This window comes from Amborella trichopoda, chromosome 2, assembly GCF_054954075.1.
Source record: "Amborella trichopoda isolate Santa Cruz 75 chromosome 2, AtrichopodaSantaCruz75HAP2 v2.0, whole genome shotgun sequence".
Lineage (NCBI taxonomy): Eukaryota > Viridiplantae > Streptophyta > Magnoliopsida > Amborellales > Amborellaceae > Amborella > Amborella trichopoda.
In genome coordinates, this window is record NC_142337.1 from 62,542,743 (window position 1) to 62,556,632 (window position 13,890).

The window sequence follows — 13,890 nt, forward strand, 5'->3', positions numbered from 1 at the left end:
ATGATTAAATCATTTCATTTAACATTAAAATGGTTACTTGTTAAGTTTCATTTCACTTGGATATCTCTTCAAAAAGTATGTTAAAAGGTGACCAAATTGTCCTTGTTCAGGATCGGAACCCTAAATAAAAAGGGGTATTTTGTTAATTTGGCACTACTTAATTAGCCTGGGCTACATGACAATAATACCCCTGGTTCTCAAGTTTGGCAACATGGAACTCATTTTTTTCATTTTAAACCTTTTTCTCTTTTCCTAACCCTGAACCACCTGCATTATTATCATCATTTGGTTTGGGCCTAAGTGGGGCTAAATTACATAAATATGCTTTGTTGTATAGGATTCCCAGTCTTGGATAGGAGCAATTTGGTTATTTTTTAACATGTTTTTAAGGAGTTACTTGATTGTAATGAAACTTGAAAAGTAACTATCTTGTTGTTAAATGGGATGATTTTACCACCTTGATAAGGTATTTAGCCGTTTAATTGTTTTTTCCCCTTTTAATTTTTTGAGTAGGTATCTTTACTTTTGATTTTTTTATCATTGTTCATATTTTAACCTAAGAAAATAATTGCAGAGCAAGCAATAAGATCACTGTTATAAAATTTGGCCCCCCCACCTAGGCTGGCAAGGGCCCTAGGTGCATAGCCTAGAAACAGGCAGGCGCCTAGGGCAGAGGGGGCCCTTTGCCAAGGTGGGCGCCTCACCCTCCTTGACATCGTTTCTTCTTCAGGCCCCTAGTTCTAGTCACCTGGTTCTTCTTCTTCCTTCTCATATGTATTATAGTAGATAAGTATCCTCCCATCAGTTGCCCCCTTCCCCATACATATTAGTATGTAATTATCCATTACTTGCCCCCTTCCCCTATGTGTGTTCATATACAGTCCTCCTCCATCACTTGCTCCCATCTCTATCAATATATAATCCTGCTCCTCCCTTGTTCCCTTCTATATTAATATATGATCCTCCTCCATCACTTCGCACCATATGAATTAATTTATAATCACCTCCGTCAATTGCACTGCTATGTATTAATACATAATACAACCATCCCCCACCACTGGGGCCATGTTGGGGCACCTCAATCATGCGACAGCCGCCTCCTCATTACAAGGCACTGAATGAGATTACAGTAATTTCCTTTCACAAGCAACGACTATTTGCACTGGTGTGTACCGAAGGTTCCTAAAGGTGCCTTGTTTTGGGCCATTTGCGTGGATATTGGCTTCCATAGTATTGGGAGCTACAAATATAGTGTAGTCCTAGCCATTGGTACCCTGGCCGCAGTCTTTGAAGATCCTTATTGCTTTTCTATATATATTCTTTGTGCAATCTTAGAAGTTCTCAGATGCTTATATTATGAAGATAGGTAGGGATTTCTTCCAATTTTGTAGTTTGAATTGGGATTTTACCACAGTTGCATGGAGTGAGGGGGTGCATCCGTGGTAGTGAGCGAACAGAGGGTGCTTATGAAAAATTTTAAGATTTGAAAGACCTTCAGTGACAGCTTTACCAATATACATACTGACATGCACGTGCAAATAGATACAAATAAAATAAAATAAATGCATACTTTCTAGTGAATATTGTTCTATATTCCATTAGAAAACTTCATCAACAAATGATTACATTCAGCGAACATTAAATAAAATGGAGACTTCCTGACCCAATCAATAAAAGAAAACAACACTGATGGAAACAGCTCCCGTAAAGGCCGCGCTAGGAGCAAGTTGTAAGTGCATTTTTGGATTGAAATGTCCAATCTTCTGTAGGGACAGGATTCTGCTTTCAATTGATTTCCATGTTTTTCCTGATCAAACTAGCCTATGTTGCCAGTCATTTAGGCACCCATAATTGTTTCTCCCCATTAATCATTTTTATAAGATGCCATCTCTAGATTGAGATTGATCTAGTACTGAAAATGTGTAAGCAACCTCAATGCTTGGAAAATATCATATTTCCTCAAGGTCTTTCATGTCTTTGATGGCATTTATTGTTTGCTATCCGTTGTATTATTGATAAGTTCTATTTTCATGAAGTATTTGGTTTGTACATTTTTTGAGCCTGTTATTTTGACCTATATTTACTCCCTGTTCTCAGATCAATCGGACAGCTGAACTTGCTCGAGTTTTTGGCATCGACTTCTTCTCAGTGCTGTCTCGTGGTTCACAATACCGTGTTGAGTCCATGTTATTAAGATTAGCGCATACACAAAACTATCTTGTCATCTCTCCCAGCAAGCAACAGGTCGTATACTTGTATTGTTGATACTATATTAACTTATATTTGGCCACATCTGACCGTTTTCTTCGGATGTGTTGCAATTGACTTTGTGGTTTGTAATGTTATTTGTGTATGGTTGAGTGAAACTGAATGCTTCTGTGTAAATTATTTTCAAACTATCTATTTCGATCAAGTTGATGTCTAGCCAAAGTAAAAACGATTCTGATCAAGTGATGAATTGTTAATTTTGTTTCTAAGCAACTTACCTCTGGACTTTATCACACTTCCCATGTATCTAAAGATCAGTTGACGACTTTTCTTTTCCCTGCAATAGTTACCAAGCTGCATATATTTTGAAACCATTGTCCAACTGCTATAGACTTTTATATGCATTTATCGTTGTTGTTGTTAACTTGTTATTGATGCATAAGTGTATCAATCAATATTCTGTAGTTGGATGTCTTTGTTATAGATATACATTTAATACATGCATCTTGAGAAGAGTCTCAATTCACATATCGCAATTTCTGATGGCTCAGGTGGCCTTGCAACCTGCAATGGAGTGTCTTCCTCTTGTAATGGAGCCAGAATCTGGATTTTGTGCTGATCCAGTGGTCGTTCTGGATTTTCAATCCCTTTATCCATCAATGCTAATTGCGTATAACCTCTGCTACTGCACATGCCTGGGAAATGTTACACCCGCAAAAGCAAATGTACTGGGGGTCAGTTCATTTACCCCTGAGGCTTCAATTTTGTCACATCTAAAGGATCAAATATTACTTACCCCAAATGGTGTTATGTATGTGCCTAAAAAGGTATGCTGATTTTCTCGACTCCATCCAATGAAGTTGTTTTACACATGTTTTATTCTTTTTGGGTAGTTCATCCATAAAATTCGAAGTTTTGAACTTAGGATAGAGTGTTGCATTCGTCAGCACCTTAAGCATCATATCAAAGACATTTGGTCTAATGTATTTGGTAATTAGTTTTTTGTTGCACCTGAAGCTCATACTCTTTATTTGGTTGCTTTGGGTTAAGTTAATTCTTTTTGTGCATTTGTGCCATATCCAGTCCATTTAGTGCAAATATAATCGGAAAATTAATGCAGCTGGTGTTGTGCTTCTGATTATACCTAGACCCAAGCTACATGGATTAAATCTAAAACTAGTACTGGTTTTGTTGTTGAATTTGCAACTGATTCCATTTTGGAATACTTTTTGCTTGGCCGTTAAAAAACCATGCTAGCTTTTCAGAGGATTAGTTGGTAAGTTGTGAGGAAAGTTTTCTTCTGAGAGAACTTCCAAGCGTGTCCGTCAACCACTCCTGGGCATGCCTGTTATTAGCCTTAATCATACCTCCTAGGGTTTTTAAGCTGTATCTGAAACCATGCGAGGAGCCTTGTCACTGAAAATTATAAGTTTTTGTTTCCTCATTCAAGATACATATTTTTTAGATCAAATAAAATGATTACAAATAAGTCCATGCCCCTTCTAATAATAAAATGATCCCTGAGCATGGTTAACTCTAGTTTCAGTGATTCTCTAGGTTAAATAATCAGGAAGAGCTAGTGCTGGTGTGATTGCGTCGCTTCAACATCTTGGATGATTTGTAGACTTGTTTCCCCAGGCATGCTATCCTGTTGAGTCCTGTTTCTGTCATATCCATGGGCTTCCTTTTGCTTCTCCATCAGAGGGGTACTAACCATTTCTTGCATTGAGACTACATGATCGGAGAGTCTTGTTATCATGGACTTCGAGAATTGGTTTTGGATAGCGGGGGTTGTTTCAGGCTGGGAAGAAAGCTCCAGAAAATCAAATGATATCTAAAAGAATGGATGCTGAGGACCTATATAGAGTTAGTGTTAATGCCCTTAGTTGAAAGAGATTGAACATGAGGAGTCAGCTAATGGATGATGAGAAACTTGCTTCTTGGATTGGACTCTAAAAATATCTTGGAACAGGAAGAAGTAATCTGGCAGCAAGACCCTGCAATGCATAGGTTAATAATGGTAATACAATATTGTTGCAGTACTTTGATAATGTTGCATCCATTTGGCTTTCTTGTTGACTCTTGCATCTAAGGGAAGTTATACCAGTTTGAATGGTGCTTCCATTATTTTGAGGAATTTTTTTTCGTTAGAACTTGATCATATGTGTAAATTTGAGATAAAATTTAAGCACATTAATATCATCATCATCATCAAAACCTTTTTCCAACTAATTGGGGTTGGCTACATGAACCCTCAATGAGGTCACAAGTCCTCATATTATTTCTTACTACTTCCAACCATATCCTCTGGGCCTACCCCGTACCTTTTTTGAACCTTCCACTTGAACTAACTCGCACCTCCTAACAGGTGATGTACTGGGTCTGCCCCACACATGTCCAGGCCACGTACGTCTACTTTCTCTCATCTTATCACTTGTTGGTGCTACACCTAAATTTTCCTGAATGTATGAATACAAATTCTATTCCTTCTTGTCTTACCAGTCATCCATCTCAACATCCTCATCTGAGCTACACTCATTCTATGGGTATGTTGTTTTTTGACCGGCAAACATTCCGCCCCATAAAGCTGGTCCTATAGAACTTGCTTTTCAGCTTCATCAGTATGCGACTATCACATAAAACTCCAGTTGCACATTTCCACTTTTTCCACCCAGCTCTAATTCTATGTGCGACATTTTCCTCAATCTCGCCATTTTCCTAAGTTATCGACCCAAGATATCGCCTTTTTGGTATTCATTGACTACTTCCTCGTTTCTACTGTAAACTTGCATTCCATATATTCTAGCTTTGTTTGGCTAATTTTAAAACCTTCAAATTCTAGAGCTTCTTTCCATAGTTCTAACTTTATGTTGACGCTATTTCGGGTCTCATCGATCAAAACTATGTTATCTGCGAACAACATGCACCATGGTACCTCATCTTGTAGGTGCCTATTTAAGTTGTCCACAACTAAGACAAAGAGGTAGGGGCTCAATGCTGACCCTTGATATACGCCTATTGTCACTGAAAACTCACTCATCTCTCTACCAGTTGTTTGTACACTAGGTAGCACTCCCTCGTATTGGAGACTCTTTTCTTTTCTAACACCCACCAAATCAAAACTCTAGGTACTCTATCATAAGCTCTCTAGATCAATAAAGACCATGTGGAGGTCATTTTCCCTTCATCCAAAACTTCTCAATCGGTTGCCTGAGTAGGAAAATAGCCTCGGTTGTTGACCTCCCTAGCATGAAACCGAATTGATTTTCTGATACACTTGTTTCATGCCTTAGGTGTTGCTCAATCACTCTCTCCCACACCTTCATAAAGTGGCTCATAAGTTTGATCCATTGAAAGTTCACACAATGTAAATAGGTACTACAATACTTCTCCATTCTTTTTGCATTTTCTTTGTTCTCAACACCTTGTTGAACAACTTGGCCAGCTAGTCAATATCAATCTCCCTATGCACTTCCAAATGTCCATTGGAATACCATTTGGTCCTAAAGCCTTTCTTATCCTAAAGCCTTTCTTGTCTTCATCCTTTTCAAAGCTTCTTTCACTTCCAATATCCTAATCCTACAAATGTATCTATGACTTCCACCCTCATTTTTGTGCACAGTTCCTTCTACTGCTATGTTCCCATTGTGTTCATCATTTAAGCACCCTAATGTAGACGATTCAATTTGCACTTGAAAAGGCCATCAAGTTTGGTGGTTGGAGCTTGGAGCAACTTATTTGGAGAACCAATTGAACCTTAATTAAGGGGCCATCAATGTTGATTCAGCATTCGATGAAATCTGAGAATCCTTGTCGCTGTGAAAAGTGTAAAAGACAACAATTGAGATGTATGGGTTCTTTGCATGCATGGAGTTTGTCATTAGGACCAAGACCTTTTTAGCTTGAAGTACATGCGATGCTCCTAATGACTTTTAGGTAATTTCTTTGTCGTTCTTTTACCTCTTGATGGGGAAATGTGTAGCATAACCGAGATCTGCCCTTTAACTTTAACTGAGATCTGCCCTTTAACTTTGCCTACTGACCTCATTTCTAAATGAAGACATGCTATTTTCTCCATTGTTTTAAGGAAAAAATTTATCTAAGGTTGCAACCTTAAAATGTAGAATTAAGGTGCACCTAAAAAATCCATCATAAAAGTTTGTTTTGCTGTTGGAAAACCTTCTAATTGATCATCTCGACATCAAGATGTATGAATATGAAAAGTAAAAAAGATTTCGAGTCCGAAAAATAGTGTATCTTGCAACACAGTATCTGGACCGTCCATTTTTTAGATTTTCAAGCATTTATAAATCTACTTGATTTGAATCATTTTTGGAGTTTAACATTTTATGATTAGAGATGAAAATAGATACTCAAGTTATCTTAAGAATTTTTATACTAAAATTATATTTATAACAAAATTTGAAGGTGCACCTTAATTTGATTGTTTAAGGTTGCAACCTCATACAAACCACACCCTTGTTTTAAATATCCTTTTACCTATAAATAAGGCCATAGTATTATTGTTTCCTGATATATTCTGTATAGCATGACAATGTGATAACTCGTATGATTGTTCCTCCATGCCTACTATTCTGATTGTCTCTCCATGGCTACTATTACCAGCTTCTGGAATGCGAGATAACAAGTTTTTGACTTTCATTTATATCGCGTTGTTTCATGGTATTTGTCCAGGGTACATTTTGTTTTAGGGCTTCCTTGACTCAGTGGACATGCCACAAAGCATGGATTAGTCTGGGTTTGTGTATTACACATATCCTCGTGTCCTTTTTTCGGTCATCATCATTTTATCCTTTTCCCAATTAATTGGGGTGTCCTTCCTTTTTTCATTAATATCTAAAAATCATGAACTAGCCATAAGTTCCTATAAATAATGAACCTAGCTCCTAATGATTTCTATCTCTGTTACAATCACCTCTCTTTATTGTTGTGAGTGCATTTGCAGTGATACAGATTGACCTTTTGTATACAGATTCGTAAAGGTGTGCTTCCCTGCTTATTAGAGGAAATCCTGTTGACTAGAATAATGGTGAAGCAGGCAATGAAAAAGTTGACGACATCGCAAAAAGTTCTTCACAAGGTAAAATCTGGTTACAAGTTTGCTCAAATTGTTCCCGCCACTTGGTTAGTGTGTTTTCATAGACATTTTTCGACTTCACTTTGTTTAATGGATTTTTTATTCCTTTTCTCTAAACATTTCTAATGGTTTCCTTTGTTTTCCAGATATTTAATGCAAGACAGCTTGCTCTTAAGCTGATAGCAAATGTAACATATGGCTATACAGCTGCTGGCTTTAGTGGTCGAATGCCTTGTGCAGAAATAGCAGACAGCATAGTCCAGTGTGGCCGTAGAACCTTGGAAGAGGCAATTTGTTTTGTAAATGCACACAAACATTGGAATGCTAGAGTTGTCTACGGGGATACAGACAGGTAATTTTTCCATTCAAATGGGCTACGGAAAACCATGTTTGGTTAGGGTCATGACGTTTCGATGAAACCGATAATTGGTGATTCAGATAGATTGGGTCCCGCAGGAAGTAGGACATGAAATCATTTGTGGGTCCAACTCTCTCTCCGAGAGTCTATCATATCAATGGGCTATGGTGATCCCAATTTATTTTGGCTTTCTGTAGTCCATTAGATTGTAGCAAGTAGTAGCCATTTGATTATGTCTCCAAGCCAGCCAATATAATTCATAAGGTTCGTATTCAATGCAGCATGTTTGTCCTCCTTAAAGGGCGCTCACGTGAAGAAGCATTTGAGATTGGGCAAGAGATTGCCTCAGCGATCACTGCACAAAATCCTTATCCAGTTACGCTGAAAATGGAGAAGGTGTATCATCCCTGTTTTTTGCTCACAAAGAAGCGTTATGTTGGTTACAGTTATGGGAGGCCTGAGCAAGAAACTCCTACATTTGGTGCTAAAGGTATTGAGACTGTACGCAGAGATGCATGTCCTGCAGTCGCAAAGACCTTGGAGCGATCACTGAGGATCTTTTTTGAAACCCAAGACATTTTCAATGTATGGGTGGTCTCCTTTACTCTTTACTTTGATGCTATTCAGAAAGTAATATCCCAAGGATAAAGTTTATGCTACTCAACTGTGATGAGTAATAATGCTTGATTTATGTTTCCTGGGGGCATTATCACTAAATTCCATTGATCAAAACTGAAATGGATGTAATGTTCGAAAATTTATACATCATCGGTTAACCCATTCGTTTTAGCTGAAATCTATCAAAATGGGATAGGTATGTTTCATATTTATAAAAGAAAGAAATTGCGAAATGGCAAGTAAGTTCCAGAAATCAAATATGTAATGCAAACGATAGAAGAAAATCAGATATGAAATTCACCCAATTTCCAAATGATAGTTCGTTACTGAATGTTTATATATAAATTGTTAGAAAAAATCATTTTTGGGATGAAAATTTTCAGAAATTTCAATTGGAAGAAAACAGTTGGTTCTGGTCCTCAGTCGGGACAATCTTAATATTACAAATTCTTTCTTTTAGGGAAATGATGCATCAAAACTTTTTAAGCTTGCAATGCATACTGTTCTATAGGCTGCTGAACTCAAAATATCCATCATGGTTGCAGGTTAGGTTATACTTGGAGCGTCAATGGATTAAAATCTTGAGTGGGAAGGTTTCCCTTCAGGATTTCATCTTCTGCAAGGAGGTTCGCTTGGGTACATACAGTTCTAGGGCATCGTCTCTTCCTCCAGCTGCAATAGTGGCCACTAAAGCAATGAGGGCTGATCCTAGGGCCGAACCACATTATGGGGAGAGAGTACCCTATGTTGTGGTCCATGGTGAACCAGGAGCACGTCTCATAGACTTGGTGGTTGATCCCTTGGATATTTTGGAGATTGGTTCTCCATATCGAGTCAATGATCTTTACTACATAAATAAACAGATAATTCCAGCCTTGCAAAGAATATTTGGACTTCTGGGTGTAGATTTGAGGCTTTGGTTCTCGCAAATGGCTCGTCCAGTTAGACCCACTTTGGCTAAGCGCCCTGGAGCATTTTTGGATAATGAAAATGGGGTTCAAACGAGGGCACAAACAAGCAGGACTAGAATAGATTTTTATTATGCTTCAAGGCATTGTGCGCTTTGTGGAGAGGTAGTTCAGGCTTTGGCTGACTTATGTGACAAGTGCTCTAAAAAGGGGGCTGTTGTGGTGGCAGCTATGGTTGGCAGGACATCAAAATTGGAGAGGGAAATCCATCATCTAAGTGCTGTAAGCTTTACTAAACTGACTTCTCCTTTGGTAAGATCTTAATTGAACATTTAAAATTAGAAAAATCGGAGCATCTCCAGAAAACATGTTGAGATATTAAGAACCCATATTATATGCCGTGGAACTGTTAAAATTTTCTGAATCTGTATCAGAGATATAGCATTTTTAGAAACTTTCATGATAACATTACAGGATTTTGAGATTTTCATTAAGATTTGTTACTATAATAGTATTTCCATCTAAAATCTTAGTGATGTAACTATCGAAATGTAGCTTGGAAAGCTGGACCATGACCCAATGCTATGTTTGCCAAATGAAAAAAGTATGATGCTAGCCACAAAAACTAACCTTCCTAAACCTATTCCTTGAAGTTGTCCATTCGGCTCGAAACACAAAGTGCACATACATGTACAATCTTATTTATTTATTGTTTGGGAGAGATTTCTTCTTCTTTTTTTTTCTTTTGGGTTTTTGATAAGATTAGAATTAGGGTTTAAATGAGCAGCATTAACACATCTGTTTGCTCAATATCAGATATGCAGGCATTGTGGTGGGGGTGATTGGGTCGTGAAAAGTGGGGAGAAATGTACATCCCTATCATGCCCTGTGTTTTACGAGAGGAGGAAAGTCCAGAAAGAATTTCAAGCTCTTTCTAGTGTGGCAACTCAAATGGGCTTTTACCCTAGATGCATGGCAGAGTGGTTCTAGCTTTTTCCCTTCAATAAGCATCAAAGGGAGACAAAAGAAACAGAAACACAGAAAGTGCGATCTTCATTTTTTGATGTAAAATTGGCAGGGCCACTGTCTAAAGGTATGTATCTTTGTAATAATAATCATGTTGTGTATAATGTAATGTGATTATGGGATCTTCTTGTAATCTGTATTCATTTACTTAATGTGCCACTGCCAATTAATACAAGCTCTAATGAAAAATGATCTTGTAAAAATTCTAGAGCAACTTGAGTTAGTTTTTAATGTAGATATTGGGCATTTTCCTGCTCCTGTATAAATCATGGTTTGGTGCACATTATATTAAATCTGCCTATTTTCTTTCCTTTTTCGTTTCTTCGACTGGTTGGCTTGTAATTGATAATAGGTGATCAGTTACTTGCATCATCATCATCATCGTATGGAATTTAATATGAAATAAAGAACTTTGAAAATCTGTTGACTATTCACAAGAGTAGAAAGATCCCTTGGTTCTGATTGTTGTTTACTGTTATTAGTTTGTAATTCTTCTAGTATATGCCCTTTCTATAGTTTTCGGTTTTTTTTTTTTTTTTCTTGCACATTAAATTCATTAGAAATGCTGTATTTCTTTATCAGGTTCTTCCTCATCTGTGGCTGTTGCTATGTGTGTGCATGTGTGTGTGTGTGTGCATGTGACTATCTGTTCTCTTTTTTTTTATTGGTCTTGAGTTTTTATGAGGAAACTCTCTTTGAGCTCCATTCATATCCAGTACAAATATAGGGCATTTTTTGGTTTTTATTTTCGTTTCTTCAAGTAATTTTCTATAGGCATTCTTAGTTGTCTTTTTTCTTAAGGTTTTACTTATGCCATGGCGAAATGGTATTATGTGTTTCTTTGTACTCCTGTCTACTGCTATGCCAGCATAATGTCATACGTTGTTCTCGGAAATTTCTTGGGATGGAAATTCTTGGGAGATAATTCCTCGGGACATTTAATATTGGAAGAATTAAGGAATAAGAAACTGGAATGGATGGACCCTCCATGAAGATGTACCAAACTCAATTTCTATTGGGCTAGTAAGAGTGTAACCCACGCTTGGCATTTTGTTGGTCTGGTGAGGTAGCACAAGTGCAGGAATCTAACTATTCTGGCCTATTCCCACTCTGAGTTTCTAACGATTTCGTAGCCTAGTCCTTGCTGCGAGATGTAGGAACTTCTGATAATTGATGGAGATTCAAGAAATGTTATACAGTGAGGCAGAGGGAAGTTCTTGCCGTGGCAATTCAGGAAGTGTTTGATAAAACATGGGACTGGGGAAGTGAACTAGAAGTGTCAGGTCGTTCCCTCTTGGAGGGAGGCAAATGAGGAGGCTGATGGACCGGCTATGGATTGAGTTCCCAATTCCTCCCTGAGGGTGGCAATTTTGAGTTTTGTTTTGAAGAGTCTACTGTGCATAAATTCGATTTGCAAATAGATGGAAATACACACTCTTGTACATCAGTTTTCTTGTAGTTTATGAACTTCAAGCTGCTGATAGGGAAAAAAAATGGCCATTATCACAAAACAGCGGTCACTGTGATGCTAATGCCACTTACCCTTGACCTTATGTAAATGCAATTGAAGTGTTGCAGTATTTTTACACAAAAATAACCTACTGAAAATATTTATCTGAGAAGTGTAAACATCAAGGGATGCATGTATAGGACTGTGCCCCTGATGCATCCATCATTCATTTGCAATGGAAGGTGGAGATTTTGTTGGAATTGATTTGGTGTGAACTCTAGTATTATGGGGAGAACATTAGTAGATGCAGTCCAATAACTGTGTCCCCGGACACATAAAAATTAGATCCTGGTTTCCATCGGGTGTGGTTTATATAAGGGTGTGGTTTGTATAAGGCCGAGGTTCTAAACAATCAAAGTAAAGCACACCTTCAAATAATATCGAAAGATATTGTTTCAATACGGGAAATCTTTGTGTTAGCTTGAGAATTTATTTTCATCTCTAATTATAAAATTTAAAGCTTAAAAAATAGTGTAGATTGAACAGATCTATTAACACTTGAAAAACTTTAAAATTGACGGTTCAAATATGCATGACAACATGTACTATTTCCAAGATTTGAAATCTATTTTTTCTCATGTCTATACATCTTGAGGTTGGGATGGTCAATTTGAAGATTTTTGGACATCAAAACAACTTATTTTAGTGAATTTTTAAGGTGCGTTTTAATTTGATTGTTTAGAGCCTCGACATTATATTAACTTTCTCTTTTATATAAAGGGATTGTATATTATGAGAATATTTATCTTTGTTACAAGGTGGTTACAATTACTCATGACTCCTAACTATGAGATGTTGAATTGGATGGCTTTCTATATGTTACAAAATTCGAGAAAATTATTTTTGGGCTCTTGAATCTAGTCAATCTACACGCACCTCCACTTTAGTTGTAAAAAGACAGATTAGAATGATTGTAACTTTCTTGTATTAAAAGTAAATGATGTCTTTGTGTATTTTTCTTTATCTAAATTGGCAACATAACCAATAAAAGTAAGGTTTATAGTGTTTACATAATTAATTTTTGGACAAGCTTTCTATGCTTCTATAGCATAGAAGTTTTATCCTCTTTTTTTTCCAACCGTCCATTCTAAATGGAGGGTTAAGATTGGCCCTATCACAATGTCATGTCTCTACACTATTTTATTTTTAATTTTTTTCTATAAACTATTTTGACCCCAAAATTTCGACCTCTATTAAACTCGTACTAGCAAAAAATATAAAAAAAATATTTTCAATAAAATAAAATGATCAAAATACCTATTGAAAGTTTTAATGGGTATTTTGGTTATTATATTTTATCTAAAATTTATTTTTAATATTTTTTATAGGTGCGCCCCAATGAGGAGATGGTACATACCAAATTTCATATTCATACAATTTGTATAAAAAAAATAAAAAATAAAATACTTTAAGATGTCGGATTTCAGATCAAACGATGAGTGGTTCTATTGATCAAAATTGGATATGTGGATGGTAGGGAGAGGATAGAATTTCTATGCTGTACGGAAAGCATAGAAACTTTTTTTTTCATTTTTGTTAGACAGTATAGATTTGATAGATTATTTTGATACATGTTAGAAAAGTTGTATGCCTTTTAAGAAAATGTCAAATCGGCACTCACGCACCTAAAAAAAAAAATGACACCGTCAAAAGGAAATAGACGGATTGGATAGTGGAGATTATTGTGACGTACAAACAACGTTGCAACCTTATGACGCACTTTTTCATTTTTTTTTTCACCATTTTTTGAAATGTCATTTTTAGCCTTAACGGTGCGTGTTACCATTGTGAAATGGAATGGAAGAACGCTATTCCGTTTTGTTGTGGACATGTTTTGAACCATGAAGCGAAGAGCCTTGAGGCTCTGAACCTCACTGTGCTTGTATGTGCTGCTGTCTGTGTTTCTTGAAAAAACCCAAGGCCAAATTGAGGTTTCATTCTCATTCCTCATATTTCATTTATCTCTTATGAGAGATTAATTACTTTTAATACAAAGAGGTTATAATCATTCTTGTCCGTTATATTTCAAATCATGTAGTTGTGACTATGTTATTAATTAAACTCAAAGCTCAAAAAGTTTTTTCAAATTTTGTGACACACTCCAACCATCCAATTTGACATCTATGGGCTAATGGTTAGTACCAATTGTGACTGATAAATACTT

At 36.7% G+C, this 13,890-nt stretch overlaps 1 protein-coding gene across 17 annotated transcripts in view; it reads left to right on the top strand.

Moving 5' to 3' along the window:
• Positions 1 to 10,419, top strand: part of REV3 (recovery protein 3) — a 43,450-nt gene extending 33,031 nt beyond the window's left edge. For 14 of the 17 annotated variants that reach the window (XR_016050046.1, XM_020674138.2, XM_020674139.2 and 11 more), the window contains 7 exons: positions 2,098 to 2,244; positions 2,760 to 3,035; positions 7,202 to 7,309; positions 7,453 to 7,658; positions 7,946 to 8,249; positions 8,828 to 9,472; positions 10,007 to 10,419. Coding sequence is in view for 13 of the 17 variants with exons in the window: in XM_020674138.2 (XP_020529797.2) it covers positions 2,098 to 2,244; positions 2,760 to 3,035; positions 7,202 to 7,309; positions 7,453 to 7,658; positions 7,946 to 8,249; positions 8,828 to 9,472; positions 10,007 to 10,180 (1,860 nt within the window). In the remaining 4 variants the exon portion in view is untranslated. Of the gene's footprint in view, positions 1 to 2,097; positions 2,245 to 2,759; positions 3,036 to 7,201; positions 7,310 to 7,452; positions 7,659 to 7,945; positions 8,250 to 8,827; positions 9,473 to 10,006 lie in introns of those variants that run through there. The other 3 variants (XR_016050045.1, XR_016050047.1, XR_016050048.1) reach the window with 3 other exon arrangements.
• The last annotated feature ends 3,471 nt before the right edge of the window (positions 10,420 to 13,890 follow it).